This window comes from Pyrgilauda ruficollis, unplaced genomic scaffold (assembly GCF_017590135.1).
Source record: "Pyrgilauda ruficollis isolate IOZ18807 unplaced genomic scaffold, ASM1759013v1 scaffold31, whole genome shotgun sequence".
NCBI lineage: Eukaryota > Metazoa > Chordata > Aves > Passeriformes > Passeridae > Pyrgilauda > Pyrgilauda ruficollis.
In genome coordinates this window covers 8295758-8317707 of record NW_024524489.1, presented here as the reverse complement: position 1 = coordinate 8317707, position 21950 = coordinate 8295758, and the positions used below count along the sequence as shown (strand labels likewise).

The window sequence follows — 21950 nt, the reverse complement described above, 5'->3', positions numbered from 1 at the left end:
CTATGAAGGCAAGAGCAAAGAGCCTGAAGTCAGGTTTGATGAATCAGACCATGAGTATCAAATGAAAGCTGTGTGCTTCTGCAAGGACTATCCTGTTTGTGGTTTTTTCATTATGACTATGATGCTTCTTGTGCATCCTCTGAGGACAGGGCTCATCTGCAGTCTTTGACACACAACAGACACTTCAGCAAAACAACCCCAGACCTCCCACCAGAAGTTCCACTGGGGGTTTGCATTAGGCAGGCTCACCACTACATTTCTGTTCATGGACTTGGCTTCAGTCTTAGATCTTTAAGACTGATGTATGCCCAAGATACATTTGAAAGTAGATGCAATGAAACACTCATTTCAGACTGGAGAGGAGGGGTGAGTGTGACCAGGGTCACACAGGAAAATGCCAACACAGGGCATCTCCTATAGGACTTCAGATGCTGGGTGACACCAGCATCAAGAACAGTGTCACCTCAGTGTACCTGGCAGCTGTGCTGTTTCAGAGCATGCAGCAAGTTGACACTGGTGAATGAACACATTAGGCAGACAAATGCTTTGCTGATTCAAGCTGCCAGGTCACTGAGTCAGTATCTCATGTAGCAGCCAGCTATGAGCAGGGTAAATCCTGCCCTCTGCATTTCACATCTTAGGCCATGCTGCACAATGTTGACATCACACACAAAACTTCATGCACAGGTGAAAACATCTAAAGAGATGAGAAATCACTCCACATAATTTTAAAATTTGCATGTCTGTGTGTACATGGACACACAAACACAAATATATATTTGTAGTAAATACATATGAACTTTTATACAATTATAACCACTCCAGTATATCCATTATATACTCCTTTCACTCACCAGGACAATACATTCTGTTGCACTGCCAGAATTTCTTGCTCAGTTACCTTTTAAATCAAAATTCTTGCAAGTTCTGCAGAATTGGTCAGTGGAAGGCCAGTCTTTGGCAAGGTGTCTGCAGAAAACCAGTGGTGATCCTTCAGTATGTGAAGGGTCCCTTCCCAGTTTCCTTCAAGTATCAACTCTGCTTTCATAGAAATACAACCCTGATAAGCCAAGCAGGATTTTTCTTTCAGTATATACAAATAATTCATATCCTTTTTACACCATGCAATGCAAAAAGTAAAATCACATTTCCCAGTGATTCTAGTCCAATTTGGCCCCATAACTCTTTTCGTTAAAAAGAACAAACACAAACAAACAAATAGAAAAAGCAATTCTCACATAAACCTTAAAAATCAGCAAACAAAGCTCTACTGATTTACATTTCCAAAGGAAATACCTTTTAGTAATAGTTAACTCTGCAGTTGTTAAATCCAAACATTGCAAATGTGAGAAATGAGGACAGAAAACTAACAAAGAGCAAGAGTTACTGACTTGTCCAGACTGACACACACACACCTACACACACACCCCTTGTAAAAACACTTATGCACTTTTTAAAAATTAGTCTGAATCACCTGTAATGTCCTTGTTAATTATCAAAGCAGATGAGCTTGAACAGGTCCACTGGAAAAAGCACTACACAAAATTGTGTAATTCAAAGCCTTTGCTAAAAAGTATTTCTAGAAATTAAATTCTATGTCTCTCAAAGACATTGCATTATTCATGAATTCTCACATAATGTTACATTTACTGACACTGATCAGCTGTCAAAGAAAACTGAGCTTGTTTGAGTAACAGACACAAATAAAAAGAAAAGAAAAAATCACAGAACTTTGGCAACTATTGAAAAACTGACTCAAAGAGTAGAAACAAAATTCTTTTCAAAGGTGGACAAAACATAAAGGTTCAGTCTGTCCTATGTATTTTTTACTGACATCAAGCACTGTGATTTTCTTAATGAACTCACTTGAGGGTGTATAGCTATTCTTGAAAGTAATGTAACAACAGATTGAGGTTTGCACCCCAATATTTTGATACAAACTATGGCTGGATATTTCCAAAAGAGTTCCTTTGACACTAAATAGCTATTTTAAAATTTGTAATTAAAAAAATAATCTTTAAACAGTACAAAAACCTAGGTAAACCAAGTCTCAGTCAGTGTAAGAGAGGACCTCTTAATAAAGGGAAGGTAAATCCTCCTTTGGAGTAGTTACAACAATGCACAGAAATGAGACCAGAAACACAGGTAGTAAGTTACAGGTCTGATTTACTGGAGTTGTTCAGTCATTTCCACCTTAGGGTCACTTCAGGATTGTAGTAATGACCCAGAAAAATACTTCCTAAAAAATGAAATGCTGGGAGGAGAGAGCAGTATCTGTTTCCACACACTGAGGATCTGATGTGCTGGAAGGGGCAGCCCTGCCTCCATCAGCTGCACTGGTGGATGTGCTCAGAGGCAGGAGCCTGATGTTCCAACATCCCACCACTGACATCCTGTCTCGATCCCTCACGGCTCACCATGTCTAAGGGCAGAATAAATGGGCCTTTGGGGCAGTTTCAGCAGATGCTGTGTGCACAGCAGCCAACGGAGGAAGTTCAGCCTCCCTTCTCTAATGGCTCACACACTGCTCTGTGCATGCTCCCAGCTGTGCTTTTCCAATCACTTGCACCTCATGTTTGCACAACACTTCAAATGTGTGAAGACTTAGAAATTCTAGACTATGGTAAAAGATGACTGGAGTTCCAGGGCTAAAACACCTTAGCTCCTGGAAGATCAGACCCCTCACCTCTCCAGTGTTCCATGCCACATACAGGTTTCTGTGCTCACAACAGCCACTGTGCACATCAAATAAAATAAAAGTAACACTCTGACATCAGCAAGGAGCCAGGCTTTTCACCAAGAGTCCTGTGAAAAATCTCAGTTCAACATGTAAATATTAGATTTTTAGTACACAGCATATCAAGGAATTAGTGTTTTCCTTACAAATATATGGCACTAAGTGTAAAAACTTTATGACCTATTCCAAACATTGTACCATACTTCACAGCAAAGCTTAGAAAAGAATCCTCTAACTCCCACTTCTTCTAAATATACAGCTGGTGGGAGGCCAGGGTGTCCATGAACGGTCGCACGAGGTTGTCTGTCGAGAAGTAGAAGATCAAGCCAAAGGTGATGGAGATGGGAAGAGCAGGCAGTGCTTTCTTAAAAACAGCCAGTAGTAAAAGTGTTAGGCATAAACCCTGTCAGAGAGAAGAGAATAAAAATCACAAGGAGATAATAGTAAGACAACCAGAAATACATCTGTTACCAACAAGCCAACATAGAGATCATTATCTAAATGCACTGTAGAGCACTGCAGACTGCCTGAGCTACCAGCAGCAGAGTATGTGTGTGCCCACAGCTTTATCTTTCACACAAGTTGGCCAGGTTTCTCCTCAGCAATCTTGAGCACAGCTCTCTGCTGAGAAAGTGGTACAAACAGCAAATGCAGAGGTACAGCTGACCCTGAGAGGTTAACTTCTTTACACATTATTTTACTCCTTGTTCTGTGCCATTATGAATGAAGTACTGATCCAGCAGACAAAAGCACTTAAATCCTGGTGAACTGCACAGATAGGAGTTCCACTGAAGGTCTCTAATACTTAAAACACATTCCCAGTTTACAAGGTCCCTTGGGGTAAAAAAAGAAAGAAAAACAAAAAAAACCCCAAACCCAAAACCAAATCAAATATCCACTGCTGTTCTTTTGGCTGGATTGCTTATTAGAATGGGTGAGTTCTGGTTTTACCTGGGTAGCAGACCAAGATCTGCTTTTTGGAGCATGTGAGGAAGCTGTTGTCTATTCTGGGTAGATACTGTGGCTAAGTACCTCTAGATTCCTTCTGTCATCAGAGCCCTTTTTAATTCTTCCATGATGACAAAACTTCAAAGACACTGGGTTCCAAAAATATCTACTAGCTAAAGAGCAGCAGACAGGATTTTTTAATTTTTTTTTTTTAATCAGTGTTTCTAGACTGCAAGCTTGTTCAAAATCTACCTGAGCCTGTAGTTCTGTTCTTACTCTCTCATGGACCATATCTGGCCTACACCTGCTCTTTAAATCTCATCTCCCTTTTGAGATGTGCTTACTGCTGGGAAACTGGGGGGACATTTTTGGGAGCCAGAAAGCCACGTAGCAGCAAGATTATGAAACTGCAAAAGGAGATGGAACAAGTTTTAACAGTACCATAAAAGACACATAATGGAGCATTTGGCCTCACAAGATGGATGACCAAGAACATTTCCCCCAGCAAAGGGAGCCCCCCGTGCTGGACTGCAGCATAAGGAGTTTGGTGATGCTGTGGGTTTCTCTGAGCTGTGGGGTCAGAAAGCTACACTGAACAGACTCCAGTGAAGGCAGCTCATTTCTAGTTTGCATGCTTTTTGATACACAGTCTTCACAAGTGACAGTCACTTGCACTGTCCTTGGGATCTAAGTAGGAAAATAGAGGCCCAAGAAGGACACAGTAATCGATTTTCTTTTACATTCTAAAAATCCTGCTGTTGTCTTTCTGGTTAATTTCCATGAGGATGCTGAGGTAAACAGCAAGTGCACAGTAATTATTTTCCACTCAGGTGGAAACTTAACAGTGTGTCTTCATCAGACCTGGCAGGACCAACTCTTTAGCAGCTACAGTATGTTAGTCATCTGCCCTTACTGATAATTTCCATGGATCTAAGTCTCCTTCCTTCTCATTTTTTCCAGTTTAAATAGTAGAATAAGATAGGTCCTCACCCTCTTATCTGTCAGCTCCCCTCAGCATAACAGAGTTAACCTTTTCAACTGCACTTGCTAATCAGTGTGGAGTTCCTAATATTGACTCTTGTGGCTGAAGCAAACACACCAGCAGTTCCCTGGGGCTGTTTCACCCCCACCATATCCACGCTTGGCTCTGCTCTGATTAGCCTGGATCATTCTGCTGCAGTGGCTGCCTAAAGCCTAGATTCAGAGTATTCCTAAATACCTAGCAGGCTACCTGGACTGATTCAGGAGTGCTCAGCTGCTGGCACTTCTGGCAACACTTCTGTGCTGAACAGGGTGTGACAGAGCTTTTAAAAGCTGCTCACTTACTATGAGAATGGCTACAAAGCAGGCCAGTGTGGTATTCCAGTCTCCACTAGCTGTGGCAGCTGCTTTCCCAACAAGCACGCTGTAAAATATGAAGTCTCCAAGGCCCAGCTTCACACCCCCTGAAAGAAGTGGAAAAAGAAAACAAGTGTTAATTCTCAGCCTTCTGTTTTGCTTCCTCCTGAACAAATTCTTGTCTCCTAGGGAGCAGGTAAAGGTTCCTAGTCCTGGCTGCCAACCTGGACCCACACATTCCTGAGGAGGCTGAGACTTCCATTCCCTCTTCCCACTAAGTGCTATGTTCTCCCTCATTCTCTGAGGTGCTTCCCTGGGCTGCTTTACAAATGACCCAGCTGAGGAAGCACAAGGACAGAGAGGGAGAGGAGTCAAGGGGAAGAAGGAACTGTTTTAAATTGTACATGTAGCCAACAGATGTCACTGGAACCACAATCCCAGAACAGATTCTGCAGCAGCAAGAGGTAATACACAGTCAGACTCAAGATCGTCATTGCTCAGCAAGCACAACTGTTCAAATCAACTGTGATTAGAACAAACTAGGGAACAGTGTTAACAACAAAGAGTAAAAATGCCAGGTTCTGACTACACTGAAAAGAAAGTATAAAGCTTCCCTTACTTTCCTCCTCCTCGAGCTCCTCTAAAGAAGTGACGGGGCGGGTTGGAACAGGACTCCTCGTCTCTGACATCTGAGACTCTGCATGAGAAGGGCTCCTGAGGTGTTCTCTCCCATCCTCAGCTTGGTTCCACAAAAACAGGCCAAGAGTGGATTACAAAAAAAAAAAAAAAAAGGAAAAAAGAAACACAAGAGACAGCTACATTTATAACACATTTTAGCCCATGAAATCCACACTCCTGTGAAGCTGCCCTGCAGTGGGTAAGCCCTTTGTCTCCTGGAGATGTGACCATCAGGACCAGTTGAAGCAGGGACATATATTGGCTTTGAGGGAAACATGTGTGTTATTGTTTGGAACAGTTGGAAGCGTGGGTGTTCACAGCTTCTCTGGCAGCCACCCAGGAGCTCAATGGCTTTAACGAGGGAGCACGTACACAGACATAACATTGCTCTGCACAGGCCACAATGACAAGGGAAACCCACCCAAGTTAATGTGCATTCCCACAGTGTTATACCTCTGGGGTGGAGGTGCTCAGGTATTCCCTAACCAGTCACATAACCAAAATGGATGACTAAGAGGACTGCCATTTGTGAGAGAAGTCCTGAGTCACACTGACATTCTTGGAGCTGACTGTTCACATGTAGAAAGCAGACACATTTCATTGTCCAAAAATTTCACTTTTTTCCCCCCTTTCTTAAATCACATCTGACAGAGCCCTTGGCAGTACTTTTGGGAGCAGCCAGTCTGTGATATATGATTTTATCTGACAATTCCTGTATTTCAGACGCTCCTACAAACTCTTCCATCCATGTCAGTTTGACAGGTTGCTGCTCCTGAAGGTGCAAAGCAGACTGTGATCTGGGACACAGAACATCCACAGAGCATTCTGTACCCCCCAGCATGTAGTCTGGGCCTGCTCTGTGCCCCTTTTCACAGCAGGATTATGTCCCTGCCGTTCCTTGGTACGTCAGCTGCTTCATCCTAAAGTAAGCAGCATGTTCAGTTATCAAACCCTTGCACACATTTATTGCCTTAACATTCCAAAGTACTGTCATCTCTGAAGTGCAACAGGACTAGATGGGAAATCCTCCCAAAACCACATGTAAGATTTTATTCAGTCACCTTAAAACTGCAGTTTAATTTGCATCTCAAGAAGACAAAAGCAAAGGCACCCAAATTACTGCAGAACCAGCTACAATGTAAACTTGAATCACAAAAGATGCTGGTGGGTAACTGTCTTAACACAAGGCTTTACCCAAGGGAAAAGATATTTATTTTCTTTAGCAGGGTGAGCCACACAGCACTTACAGAGAGGTGCTCCATGGCACTGGTCTGAATGCAGCACTGAATTTCACCAGCTCATCAGTATTATATTTAGGAGCATCTGTTGTAATTTACCATGCCCAGTATGGAAAAATATAACTCCCCACTAGCTCACTTTCAGATTTGACTTCAGTACACCAAAAAAGTGAGTTGAACATCACTTCCATTTGATTTGTTGTTTATTTGGGGTTTTTTAAAATAAAAGTGGCCTGAATACTGGAGCTTCCTACATTGTCTGTTCGTCTTTACTGCCAGTCCTAACAGGTTTATGAACATCACTGAGTTCTGCAGGTAACAACACTAAAAAAATTCATCCGTCAGAATTTGGGGGCTTATGTTTACATTCAGTCTCAAATATATTCATTATTTCTGTAGGACAGTGCTCTGTATGGGAGAGGGACATGCAAACAAACCTGCATCCCATGTCTGCTGACTTGCTCCTCTTGCTGCTGTGTCTGGCTTTGCCATTCCAACTGTCCACATCATAGCAGCTGCAAGAAAGAAAGTAATTGGCTGCATAAAACATTGGTCACTACAGCTCAGAGGAAATAAGTATTTAGCTGTCCCTAAAAATACAAACCCTTGCTCCTGTAAATGCTTCTAAAACACTCAGTTGGTTTCCCTAGGAACTGAGACAGCAAGTGGGAGAAGGCCAAGGCAATGCATCCATTCAGTTTTTAAGAAAGTTCCAGGGCACAAGTAGCTAAGAGTCAATATAATTTTCTCTGTGGATTAAAGAAAGCAAAACTCCAGAACTAGGGTCCTCAACTCCTTTGGTTCCTTCCTGATTTCTGGCTCTTGTCTTCAAAGAAAATAATTTCCCAGGGAATGATGGTAACACAAAAGGTAACCAGAGGTTAACTAACACAGCTTGCTCATGTTCTGCTAAAGGTACAAGTGAGGGATTACAGGAGCTGTCAGAATGCAAGTTTTCCCTCTGCCTGTTGTGGTTCCATCCTGTCAAAATATTGCATATTTCTGTTTTGGTTCCAATAGCAACTGATATTTGGGGGTTTATTCTTGGGATCCTTAAATTGAAAAGGAACACAAACCATTCCAAAATCAGCAGAAGGGAACTCAAATCAGCTTTTTATTTAAGTGTGCATCACTCTCCCTGATTTTATAGAAGTTAAGCTAAACAAAATAAGCCAAGGCAAACACAGTGCCTGCTTTTCCATGATGAGCTCAGCCAAGGTGATGTCTTTGCACCTAGAGGGAGCCACAGAATGTAGTCTTGCAATGGAGACACTGACATTCTGCACAAGAACTTTTTGTTCAGTATTTATTATTTGCTGAACTGCATTCTCCTTTAGGGAAGCTCTTGTTTGTTAACTATAGCATGTGAAAGACTTCATCTACATTGTCTCAGGTCAGTGTAACAGAATCTCCTGTAAAAGGGAAGGCAGCTGAGGTGAACTGAGACTCTGCTTGGAACACATAAAAGCATTTATGTAATATTAAATACTTGAAGAAAAAAAAATTAGTCAGGTTGCAGGCATCCTCAGCTTAGCACCAAACTTTTGGGAATAACCCTTCATCTTCCAAGTGATGTAATGAAAAAGTCACTGAGGTCCATGAAGCACTCGAGTTCAGGTCCCATGAGTGTTGATTCTTCTGCCTTCCAACAATCTTAGGCATGTGGATACCTCTGGACAAGGGCACCAGACACTGGTAGTTAAAGAGCCCAAGAAAGCCAGGGGAGAGATGACTGATGCTGTTTGCAGAGCAATACTTGAATGGAGCCCTTTGCAAAGTGAGGAGCCAAACAATGAACAATAAAGCAAATATATTCTAAGCACTGGCATCTGTACAGGACAGAGGGCAAGAGGAGGCTGCAGGAAGCATGGAGCCTCATCACATGTTTAAAGTGTGTCTGTGAAGCATACACACAATGAATAAATGTATTGAGGGAGCATCACCTCATCACAGAACTTGGCAAACACTGCTGCCCACCTGACACAGGGTTTTGTGTGCAGAAAAAAAAAGGCATATTCTGCACTATATTCATGAAAGGATTAGTCTGTTTCTGAACATCCAGCTTCACAAGGTAAGTGTGGGCTCCCTTTGGCTAATTTGAGTTAGCAACATTGTAAGTGATAAACAAGGCCTTCTACAAATTCCAGAACATTCTTAAGGCAAGAAAGTAGCTAAAACAGTGCTCTTTGCTTTGACACAGAGTTTCATCTGGCTAAAAACATTAACATTGTAATCTTACTCACAGGAATATATTAATGCAGGGAAAATGGGCTCATTTCTCTCCTGTGCAGTTTCTACCAGCATTCTCAGTGGCCCCTTGGGGCACAGAACAGCCATCAGATCTGCAGAAAGAAAAGGACCAATCTCATCTTGAACTGTCATGCATATTTTACATTCTTTATCTTTAAGATGTTCTCCCCCTAAATTTACATCTATCCATATAAACCAGATGATTTCCTGAATGGCACTTTCCACCACTTTGCATAACTCTAGCTGTTTTAAGTCCCTGAAAGTGTTGCTCACTTAAAATACCATCTCCAAGCCTTAATGTAATAATAAAGAGTTTTCATTGTGCTAATCCTATAAAAAGCCCCTTGAGAATACCACATGAGTTCTTTGAAAGCTGATGGCAGCATTTCACTGAGATGTTAAATTTAATTAGAGGAGGAGTGGGGGGTGCTTTGTTCACATTCCACAATCCATCACTACCTACACTGGCTCTGTGTTTCACATGCAGCCTTCAGACCAGTACCTCTTTCCTACCCTCTCTCCTCCATCACATCTCTCCTCCCTCTTGTTCTGTAGGTTCTCTTGAAACTTAGAACTCATACCAAAATCCATGACCTCTTGATAACAATAAACAAAACCTGCAAGACTGTCGGGTCTGCTACTGATAAAAATCCAGCCACCCCTACCATGCACTTAGGTGAGGTTCAGTCCTTCCCTGACTTGGTGATCCACTTTGACAGACCTGGTTGAGGTACACTACCTACATAAACAATTAGCAAGAGACAAGGCAGGCTAATTGCCCATCTGGCACTTTTAGCACCATAAAGTTGGTTTTTTGAAGGACATACAGAGTCCTGAGGAGCCACATCTCGAGAGTCACAACCCAGGCTTACCATAGATGGAGATTGCACCTAGAATCACCCATGCTGACCACTCAGGTAGATATTTAATGAACACCAATGCCATTAGAGCACTGATCATAATGAGATAAGCTTGCTGGAGCTGCAAGGGACCTTTCCAGTGGATGCAAATCATTCCAACAGCTCCAAAATTCCAGATGACTATGAAGAGAGTGGGATAATCCATGGCCACGTTGTATGTCTTCAATACTTCCCTGGAATACCACAAGAAAATTTAGCTAAGCAGTGAAAGCTAAAGCAAAGCATCCCACTGGCTGTAGTTAAACAAAAAAGTCCCCAACTACACCAGGAGGAAGCAGAATAGAGCAACTCTCATCATGAAAGGGGAATCTGCCCTTTGGCTGCTTGCTGCTCTGAGCTCTGTTCCTCCTGCATGAGATGGATGTGCTGTGTTACAGACCAGCATTCCACTGCCTTAGTCCTCAGTTCAACAGCCATTCCAAGGGTTTGAGCAGGCAGGATTTCAAGTCTTAAATGAGCATAGGCCTGTGGCTACATGACTGTCTGCAGCAAAGAAATCCTGTCAGTGTCATCCCACCAGGTGCAATATGCTCACAGTTAAAAATGAAAATCTCTTAACAAATGTCATCCACAAGTTGAAAGTTTCCTTTCACCTGAGATGGGAGCTAAGGGAATGAGCTTGAAACAATGTTGTCTAAGAAAAAAGACAAATCAGGAAAGTATCTTGGCACACCAAGTGCCTTTCCACATGCTTCTCAATATATAATCCAGGGTCTCTGTACCACAAGATTCAGCCTGTTCATGTCATGCTCACTTCCCAGCGATTTTTGTAAAACTGAGCATTGACTATTAAAGATCTTCTTTTCCAGTTTTTAAAAGAGAAAGCTGTTTTCTTCTAACAACACTTAAATGTCCATTTGGAGAAGGGGAGATATTCCTTTTCTTGTTCGAAGTGGGAATTCTCAGCAAAGAGGTGCAGGAGCCCTGAACTGCCAGGTTACCTGCACCATTCCCACTTACCCGAGGTATATGTAGGTAAAGAGGAAGAGCAGCATCAAGGAGGACAGGATCAGCCAGCCATGGATGAACTGTCAAGGACAAGAAGAGACAGTGATTGTAGGGGCTGTTACCCCTGCACAGGTCACAGAACTACAGCCCAATAGCCCCCTTCTGCACTCCTCTTCCAGGTCCAAAGACCCTGCCTTCCCTATGGTCAGTGAAGGAGGAGGGACAGCCAGTTCCTCCCAGTTCTCCCACTTTCATTTTGTGTTCTGTCCCTTAGCATTTTAGCTGGTCTGGGTTTATTTCAGTCTCTGGTCTAAGCATTTTCATGGGTATTCAGACTGGCTGCTAGCTCATACAGGTGAGCACATTCTTTCTGTTTGCTAGGAAGGAGGAGGGGTTTGCCCAAGGCTGTAAAATAAACTCTGTCTTTGGGACAAGTTTAAAAAGCAGGAATGGACAGAGCTCAAATGCTGAACTGGTACCACATATAAGAACTCCCTGAGGACCATAGAACCTGAATGTGCCTTTCTCTCCAAACCTTGTGCTCTTCTACCAGAGCTTCCACAGGCAGAAAAAATACCAGTTTCCACAAAGCTTGTCTGAAATGACTTAATAAAAGGCATTCACAGTAAAGAGTACAACTTAGTCCATAAGTACAAATGGCAAAATATTTGGATCAGATGCAGAAGACTCAGACCTGACAAACACACAGTAGCAGATCTTGTTTTTTAAGGGCCTACCATTAGTGACAAAGTAATAGCAAAGCCTATTCAGAGCCACAGCTCCATCACTACTGATGAAGAGTTCTGCACAGTATGATTCCTGCTGTGCCCAAAATGAGGATGAGCCAGTGCTGTGCCTGTGTCTCTCACTGCCATGCAAGGCCCATTTGATCCCAGGCTCACAGCACAGAGATGGAAAAGGCTCTGGCATGGATGCTTTACCTTGTAGCAGCGATATTTATAGAGCAGCACTAGGAACACAGTCATTACAATGATGACACTGATCATCACGATGGTGTTCAACACCGAGTTCAAGAGACGCTGGCCCACAGATGGGGTGTCCTCACTGAAAGGGGTGTAGATCCTGCAGGATAAAGCAAAAGCCATATAAAGTACAGATATTCTCCTCTAACTATCTGTCCCAGATAAAACCAGACCTCTCTGTGTGTGGGAAAGAAAGGGAGGTAGAACTGCCAAGGACAGCAAACATGAGATGTAGGCTGGGCTCAGGTTAATTATCAACTAGAGATTAGTGGTCTCTATCAAAAGCACGTTCTTACAGAGCAGCTGGGTTCCCAGGTGCTGTTCTGAAATGGGGGACACCCTTTCTTTCCGCACTTGGTAGGGGAGTTTTGGACTCTTTTTATCCCTTCTCACCACCCTACACCCCTTCTCCCATTTTGTTTTCTTTGATTCAGTTCAAGGCACCACAGTCCCCCTTTCTCCATCCCATATGTAAAGCAGTTACAGCCCCAGGAGACAGGCCCCAGAAGCCAGGCACTGTCAGCAAGAGCTGGATGGAATTATGTATCGACACCATGAGTCTTTAGGAACCAGAAATATCACCAGGAAATGAGACACTCATCCAAATGAACATGCTATTCCCTCATTGCTGCCAGCTAGTGAGTGAACAGTCTAGGAGCTCAGCCTGGGCCTTTTCTGCTGCAGAATGACGCAGCTTCAGTACGCTGCTCACAGGCCTCACTCAGGGCACCCCAAATGACACTGCTAACGGATCAGTATAATGCAGGTATGGGAAAAACTTACACAGGTGAACATAGCATACTTCAGCAAGCTCTCTATATGTCTCTACAGCCACCTTCACCTGTGTAAAGGCTCTCCCAGCCTGCCAAGGAAGCACTCTGCACGCACAGAGCGTGTGTGTGGAGCAGGGGGTCCCACATACTCAGGCTGTTTGCAGAGCCCACTTACAGCTGCCCGTTTTTCTCCGTATAGAAGCGCACTGACTTTATGGTGGCGACGACAACAATCATACAAAGGGTGACAGGCACAAAGAGCATGATTACATGCTTTGCTCCATATTTCAGTGTCAGTTCCTCCTCTTCATTTTCCAGGATGCTTTCTCTCACTGGAACACCCGAGCCAGACATTTCTCCACCAGCGATATTGTTTGGGCCACGGCTGCTGCCTGCTCGCCTCTTCTGAAAAGAAACATTTGCAAGTGTGTAAGATGCTTCTTTTCTTTGTGTTCAAAGCTTGAATCCATCATATCTCATGAGGCCGCTGTAGGCCACCACAGCATAGCAGCTGAATCCTAAAAGAAAGATACCAACTGAACAATACCATTAGAAATTCCATTAAATTCCATTGCAAACAGGTTGCAATTGGTTTTTAAACCAATTACATGAATATCTAAGGACCTCTTCAAATACACATATATAGACAGACACATGAACATGAAGGGCAAGATGCCCAGAACTAGAAAGAAAAAATGTCATCTGAGGTGACAAAAGCTTGACGTGTTCCTCCTCTCTCAGCAATGCTGTGCTTGCTTTATCCTGCTGCTTTGCTGGCAGCTGGACTAGATTCTGTTCTAACATTAGCTGCATCTGACCAGAGCAGACAAGAAGGCTAAAAAGGATGTCCTGCAACAGGTCCTGATATGTGCATCAGGTCCTGATTAAAAGCCTGTATCTCTACCAAAAGGAAGGAAAAGGGAGGAGTACATATGGAGAGAAAAATGGGGAAAAAGTCAGAGTGGAGGAAATGGCAACAGGCAGTGCTGCTGCTGGCTGAGTGTGACACCAGGGAAACAACACTAAAGCCAATCCTAGAATCCAGCCTGGAAGGAGGGATTGAGGGGTAGCAGGACTACTTCTGTCACCACACCCCGTGAGGGACACACACCTACCCTGTGTGCCTGTGCTTCCCCTGCTTCTGAGGCTTGCAGGCCATCCTGGTAGGAGGGTACTGGAGGGCTCTCTGCAGACATCAGGGATGTTCTCTCATTGCAGGGCTCCTCCTCGCTGTCCGAATTGTTCATGAACGTGATCATGGCCGCTTCCCAAGGCAGCACTCAGGAGGGCACAGCCAAGCACTACCCAAGGCTGTGGGGACAAGCAGAGCAGAGGGGAAAAAAACAGTGAACACCACGCTGCAAATAACTGAAAGTCTGAAGAGGATTTCAGCAGGGAGGCTCCAGCACACCATGCAGCTCCAGCTCCTGCCAAGAGCAGATTTATCCTGCCCTCACCCAGGCATGACAATCCGTTCGGTTCAAGTCACTGGGACTGCTGCAGGCACGGATATCAGCTAAATGCAGCACTAAAGAAACTTACTTTTTCTTGCTTACCACAGTTTTCACACTTGCTGCCTCTATTTCCCCTCTCCCATCAGTATACCTTACCTTCCACAAAGGAGGTTTCTCAGTGCTCAGTGTTTATTTGGCAGGGGCCAGACACATTTTCACCTCACACCCTGGCTGCCTGTCAGAAAGCTCAGCTCTTACACAACACTCCCGTGAGCATCAGCAAGGAGCAGAAGTTTCTTAGTAACCTGGAGCCTCAGCTTTACGTAAGGCACTAATCAGGAGCTACATGCTGTCTTATGACTGTTTATTAACCAGAATAATTTTATTAGCAGTGCTTCTCTTTGCTGATGAAGAGGTTTGCATAGCAAGGGAAACACCTGTCTCCTTTTAGGAGAGCCACTTGTGGGTTTTTCCTTATGTTGTCTTGTGATTAAAAGCAAAACTACTTGAAGGGGCAAAACCAGGGAGAAGAAATATGGAGGCTAGAAATGCTTGGCCTCTTTTCACCTATTCCTATGCAGAAAAGCAGGCAAAGCAGTGACAGAGTACAGGAAGGAAAGGAACAGCTCTTCTTTCTAGACACCAGAGGGAGAAGGTGCACTGCCCTGAATATGGCAGAACAGCCTTAAAATCGAGATTTCAGGAAGTTATAAATGCAACTAATAGGAAAATTCCTTTTAGCATTTATTAAGTCAGCTTAACAAAACAAGTAATTAATCACTTTTCTGATACGCAGCCACTTGTCCACAAGCAAAACCATACCTCTAATGCATTGTCAGCAGTTATACCTACCAGAACAACTCTCCTCTGCAGAACCTTACCCAAGTTCCTGTGTCTCAGGAAATAGAAGAGGAAGCTGAAGAAGCCACGTGATTTGGATACAGTCACTTAAATCTGAATCATACATTCACAGCCCAACCAGCACACCCTGACATCAGAGTATATACTTTGAAGATCTGTGAGATATTCTTGCTTCTCACTAAAGAAACTTAAATTCACTTTGGAGGCAGGAAAGAGGGAGGTGTAGGAGACCCCTCCTTTCTTTCACAGCCTCCTCAACACATCTGCACCTTCAAGAAATTTTAGAAGATCAACTCAATCCACCCAAGTGAAACATTTTTCAAACATCTGCTCCTCCCCTGGCTCCTGTTGCTTTTTCATATCATTTTATTCCTCCTTTGGTGATACAAGTGGTACATTATGGGAAACAGAAGCAGAGCTAACCCTCACACCAGTACTGTCAGCTTCATAGTAATCCCATGTTCTTACCGAGTGAGCTGCTTAACACTTTTGTGCTTATTTCTGACAGAGACCAAGGTCTCCTCTCTGGATGCTTAACACACTTTTGACTGAGCACCTGAGGGCTCACAATTTACAGCTGGGACACCAGACTCTGCTCCAGTTCTAGGATTTAGGTCTTTAAAGAAGTCTGATCCACAGTCATTCAATCATGACATACTTCTGGATGAGGAACAGGATAAGTTATTCATGCCACAGGATCTGTGACCTACAGGATTTAAATAACTCTCAAAACCTTCTGTTCATGCCAGAGACCAGGGAGGAAATAAATAAAGCTTTATTCACTGATAATTTGGGACCAATATTTAGGTTTCAACAACCCAATCAAAATACTGAAGAACTTTTTCCTCACATTATTTAAGAAATCATTTTTGCTACATAAAGAGAGCAATTCTGCAGAGGACTTTGAAGGGACAGCCAGTTAGCCTACTTTCAATACCCTAGTTATGCCCACTGGAGGAGTTAAACCAATAGCAAAACCACTGTGCCAATTACTAACCTTCACAGTTACATGGGTCATGTTGAAATACAGCCAATTTTAAGGACATTTTCTCCTAGGCTCCCCCAACAAGGATATGGACATGCAAAGGTGCCATGATACTTGTGCTCAGCAAGCAGATTCAGACCTGAACACAGCTTCACTGTCCCTTGTTTACACAGCCATGGTTCCAGTGAGGGTTGACACAAACACACCCCAAGGGATCCAAGACTTTAGAGGAGCTCCAATGGCAGACACAGCTGCCTTAGACTGAGCTAAGCTGTCCTGCCAAAGGGCTTGTCTCACCACCCTCCAACTCTCTGGTGCCAACACCAGGTGCTCATCAGCTGTGTCCTGCTTTTGAAAAGACAGTGAGGCAGCAGTTTCCCTTTGCTGTCACAGAGCCAGGTCCCAGCAGGGCAGGCCCTGAGAGTGGCTGTGCGAGCAGCCCCAGAGGCAGTGCCCACACCGCGAACAAAGAGCACTGTGCATCCCCCTTCCAGCAGGACTGAGCCTCAAGGTGACAAACCCTCTGCTTGCTGCCAGACAAGCAGCCCATCCTCACCTCAGGTCTGCAAACCCCTTGGCAGGGTGGCTTTGTGGCTCTTACCTAAGCAGGGGCCTTGAATATATGATTTACAGGGGCAGGAACACTGACTCTCCCCATCTGCCCCATCACAAACCCAGCAGGGATTTTGTCTAATGCCACTATTTATTGATCAGAGGTGCACTTTGAGCTGGCAGCAAGGCTGTGCTGGCTGCCTGAGGGAGCTGTGGTTTGAGCAATGTGTGCTCCAGGGGGAGGAAGGACCGGCCTGGTCACTCTCACACACGTGCCCAGCACGAGAGCACCCTTTGGGCTGAGCAGAGGGAAAGAACAGAAAGCCAGGGACTTGCCTGACAAACAAAAAGGGAGCCACAGAGCACCAGGCAGCTGAGACGAGGGTGTTACAGAGCCACACTGTTTTCTGGTCTCATTTCACTACTTAAACTAAGGAAAAGGGGCTTGTGGAAACGATTTCTGCCTGCCAAGAGGATGCTGCACACACCACAATGGAAAGCAAGGGAGCCTTCCTTCCTACTCATACTCATGACAGCAAATATGTCTGTCCATACTGACTGTTTTTCTAGGCTGAGCTGAAAAAGGGAGAAGGACAGCTCAGGAATGGAAAACATGGAGCACTGAGAGAAATGTAAGCTGTATCTATATTCACAGAAAGCTTTAGAGCATGATCTAGCAAATACATTAAACAACGTGCCAGGCCATTATCAAACTGAAGCACTAAGTTATATCAGGCAAGGTTCTCCGCTCTGCCTCTCAAACCATCAGGTCCCATTCAAAAAAATCATACAATGCTTAAGAGCAAAATGACCCAACTCTCAAAACTGTATGGAAAAAATGAAAGAGGACAAAAAGTAGGCCAGTAGTAAGTGCTTCTTAGAAGAGCTGAGGTGGGAATACAATTACCCCTACTTTACAGCAGTCTTTTGAATCCTGAAGGGAAGCAGGAGTCACCAATTCTCTTTTCAGATGTCCTTCATGCAAGAGACCTCTTTCCTCAACTGCGAAAAACCAGCTTTATGGATTTTGATTAAATCAAAATCCAGTTCACTAACATTAAGATCTAGCCTCAGTTTGCCTTGTTATTTTCATGCTGCAAACAATCTAAATCCTTTGCTTTTATTTTCATGCTGCAAACAATCTAAATCCTTTGCTTTGCATTTCATCCATCACAAATAATACCTCTACAATATACAGCACAGAATAGCTGCTATAGCCTGGCAGAATACTTAATTATCCACTTGAGAGTTAAAATTCCTTCTTATCCATATTGTTCTCTTTGATAGCAAGTAGATTAAGAAGTATGTATTTTCTTTGCTATATTTAGATCAAGAGAAAGCTTTGAGATGATACTGACAGCTTGATGTTCTCCTAAGTTTTGGCTGCAGCAATCACTGCTGTTGATAAATATGAAGAGAAGGAAATAAACTTAAGAAATCAAAAGTGGTGGGGCCAAAATTAGGAGGAAAGATTACCATGCTCTTGCCAATGAATAAAGTCAGAATGGGCGTGCTGCTAAATGACTTGGAACACACCATCTCAGAGTGCAAATACCACTCACTTGAAACCCCAGAGCACAAAAATAACAAAACACAAGATGCTATGGGAAGCAGTAAAGATTTGTAGCTTTCTTTCTACATTGTGGCTGCACTAGCACTGCTTTCTCTTGTCCCACAAGAAAGGCACAAGACGTAGCCCCAAAGGGCGATTCTGCTGGCAGAGCTGAAATCAGACCCTCCCCCAGAGGGTCAGAAGGAGGGTGAGGAGGATTATTCTGCCAGCACTGAGCCCAAATACTCCATCAGAGGGTCAGAAGGAGGGTGAGGAGGATTATTCTGCCAGCACCGAGCCCAGATACTCCATCAGCCAACTCCCTGTCACAGCATCAAGGCACCACAGCCCTGCTCCACACCGCCAAAACCTCAAAGCCTCACGCTTCTCATGCGGGAGCAGCAGCTCGCTTTGGTCCCAGCACTGCCGAGGGCCAGCAGCGGTGACACTCCGGGGACACCCAAGGACAGCGGAGCTGCTGTGTCCCGCAGGGTGGCCGCTCTTCCCGGGCCCGCAAGGGGACACGGGCACACAGCGCGGCCGGGCTCTTCCTGCGCATCCCCGGCGCGGCCCGCCGCACCGGCAACAAACACTAAAGAAAACCGGGAAAAAAGCCCCAAGACGAGCCCCAGCCCGGCAGGCAGAGGCTCTGCAGGAGGCCAGAGGGGTCCTGCTCCCATGCAGGTGTTCTCGCTCCCCAGCTGCCCTTCTGAACGCTTAAAGAACTCCGCCTGTCTCTGAAGGGGCGCCGGAGGCGCTTCCAAAGGAAAGCCGGGATACGCCGCCACCGCCCAGGGGAAACAGGCACACGGGTATTTTAACACACGTACATACCAAACACACATGGAAACATGTAACTTTATATATATATATATATATATATAATAAGCGCCTATATGAGAACATACATTTATATGTATATATACACACACACAGAGCAGGCAGCTCTGGGAGCGCGGCGACCCCGAGATAGCGCGCGAACGCCGGCGGCAGGGCAGGCCAGGCCCGGCCGGTCCCGTCCTGTCCCACCCATAGCCTGCAGCATCCTCATCCTCATCCTGATCCCGATCCCAATCCCGCATCCCGGTGCCGGTCCCGCGCCCCGGCCGGCCCCGCTGTTTACCTGCTCCCGGCACGGCACGCGCCCCCCGCCGCTCCCATTGGCTCCCGCCCCAGCGCCGGCCGGGAGGGACGGCCGCGCTCGCCCATTCGTCGTCGAAGCCGTCGCTCAGAGTCTGTTCCCGCCTACGGGCCGCTCTTCTCCAATAGGAGAGAAGAACGGGAAGAGGATCGGCCAATAGGACGGCGGCTGTCGCAGCCAGCCCGGTGCCCGGTGGCGGCTTGTGAGGCGGCGGTGCCGCCATGGTGGGGCGGGTGCGGGCCGTGCCCCAGCCTCGGGTCACGCGGAGTCCCGGAATGGCTGGAGCTGGAACGGGCCGGGAAGGTCATTCAGTGCCAACCCCTTGCATGGCTTGGAGCCTCCCTCTAAACCATGTTGCTCAAGGCCCTGTCCGACATGTCCCTGAACGCTTCCAGGGATGAGGCATCCACAGCTGCTCTGGGCAGCCTGTGCCAGCGCCTCACCACCCTCACAGTACGGAACTTCCTCCTAATGTCTAATATGTAATCGAAACCTACTCTCTTACAGTTTGAATCCATTCCCCCTTGTCACTAAATTGCCTTGTAAAAAGTAAATTTCGGTCTGTCTTGTAGACCCCTTTCAGGTATTGGAAGGCTTAAATGCACATCAACTTATCCCTTCTTCCCAACTATCCCAACTTCCCAAATAAAATTATACACAAACGTGCAGATCCTGATGGAAATGAAAGGAGTAATAAATAAGAGAGAAGTATGGAAGAATAAACAGAAACCAGAGGAAAAGGCCGAAGAATAGTTCTGCTGGAATTGTCTGACCCCTGCTCAGTATAGAGATCAGAGGGGTGAATAAGGAAAATTACAATTTTGCCCTGTTTGCAGTGGGTGTGGAGAGTTTGTATTTTCAGACTGTAAGCATTTTTGTTTAAAATTAAAAGAATAAAAAAGACATGATAGTAAGCAAGATAATCCAGTAGATAGATGAAATTGCTCTTCAGTCAGAAGAAAACCACTCCTGCCTCTGTTCCCATTGCTTCACCAAGCAGCAGCCAAGTGAAATTAAGATTCTGGCAGCTCTGTAGCACTTGCTCATCATCTGTGGGGGCAGAGACACGAACTGGAGTCATGGCAATTTCCCTCTGCTGCTGTTGTCATTTCAGGAAGAACCCCAGGCACAGACACAGGGAGATTCACACTCCTCTTTGCTCCATGCCACCCATGATGATTCTGTATACAGAAGGAATGAAGAGTAAGCTGGTAATGAAGGAGACACGAGGTACAAATATGTGAACTGCCCCGCTATAAATCATTGGGTAAAATGGAATCTTTTGCAGATTCCAGATATTAAGTTGACCATCACATTCTTTTCCCCAAAGTCCCTGTACGACATCAGTGACAAGTGATACACCTTCCTTGTACCCATAATTCTTATTTTGAACACTGCACACAGAACAAAGTTACATGGAAAATTCTTCAGAGCCCAGGTGAGCTGCCTATTTGTTTTTTACCTTTGCCAAGATAAAGTTAGTCTGGAAAAATTGATAAACTCTGTGCCTGGTCGAGCTCTTCACTACCTCTTTCTAACAGGCTTCCCTCAAAGACTGTGTCTACCTTTGGTCTTTGTGCTGAGTCTTTTGAGTTAATTTTCACTGGACACTTGATCCAGCTGGAGATTTTTTTAAATGGGAATTTTTCTGATGGATTGAATCCTTCACACATGTGAAGGATGCTGCTTTGTTAAGTTTAACACTTGGGGAAGGAATAATTTTGGCTTTACTCAGATTTTCCACAACTGACAATGATTTTACTTTTACATGGACCAAAAGTATCCGACAGAAAATTGGGATAATAGTAAAAATATTAATCTGTTTTAAAACATTTTGCACCTTCAAAGCCAAAGTGTTGACAGTCTGAACTGTGCTGCTCTTCACCTCACTGGCAGCTGTCAGTCCAGCTGAGTCTGCCATAGATCTGTGCAGGAGACAGGGAAATTGTTCTTAGGCTCCTTCTTCTAGGGGCTGAAGGGATGGGAACTGGTTTTACAAGCCCAGTTGCCCTTTATCAGCAGCTTTAGAAGCTAAACTTGCAGCTTTTTGTATCTCTCAAAAGTGCTGCTCTGCTGTATGACGGGCACACAGGTGCCTACTCTGGACTAAAATTTAGAGACAAATTCCTTGCTTCTTTCCACATTCTCACTAGACACTCCCTTTTTGCTCTCACCCTGGTGGACAAATGCAAAGAGGTGTAGGTCTTGTGCAACCTAGCAAAGGATTTTATGAAAAGAATTAATGTACTTCAACCTTCATGGAAGCACAAGAACATGGGTATATAAAACCCAGCTGTCTTTCTCAGAATGCATATCCTGCCTGCCTCCTTTGTAGCATGAGGCAAAAATCTGTCTTAGCTCAGTGTTCCTCTTCTGTAGCCTAAAGTGGGTAATAGGAAGACAAATAGTTGTTTTGGCCTCTCCATCCATGAGTGTTACTTCCATGCTGCTTTCAGTCAGAATGCCTTTTCACATGTTTTTTCCCAGCTGCATCACATGAGAAGCATCTGACCTGGGAGCAAGTTAGCAGGCTCTCTGAGCAAAGCCTTGCTCTGTGTGTTATGGACATCAAAAATATTTCTGCTTTTCTCT

General features: G+C 44.7%; 1 protein-coding gene across 2 annotated transcripts; it reads right to left on the bottom strand.

Moving 5' to 3' along the window:
- Positions 1-723: 723 nt before the first annotated feature.
- Positions 724-19458, bottom strand: PSEN2 (presenilin 2). Of its 2 annotated transcripts, XM_041474027.1 has the most exons (12): positions 19341-19458; positions 13929-14124; positions 12989-13218; positions 11999-12140; positions 11070-11137; positions 10062-10282; positions 9183-9281; positions 7377-7454; positions 5643-5762; positions 5012-5130; positions 2941-3140; positions 724-1038 (listed from the first exon to the last, which is right to left on the bottom strand). In XM_041474027.1, exons 2-11 carry the CDS (start codon positions 14070-14072, stop codon positions 2985-2987), a joined length of 1377 nt encoding a protein of 458 aa, XP_041329961.1. In that variant the 5' UTR covers positions 14073-14124; positions 19341-19458; the 3' UTR covers positions 724-1038; positions 2941-2984. The 2 variants fall into 2 exon arrangements, with proteins under 2 accessions (XP_041329961.1, XP_041329960.1); XM_041474026.1 differs by having other exon boundaries at positions 724-3140.
- Positions 19459-21950: the final 2492 nt, after the last annotated feature.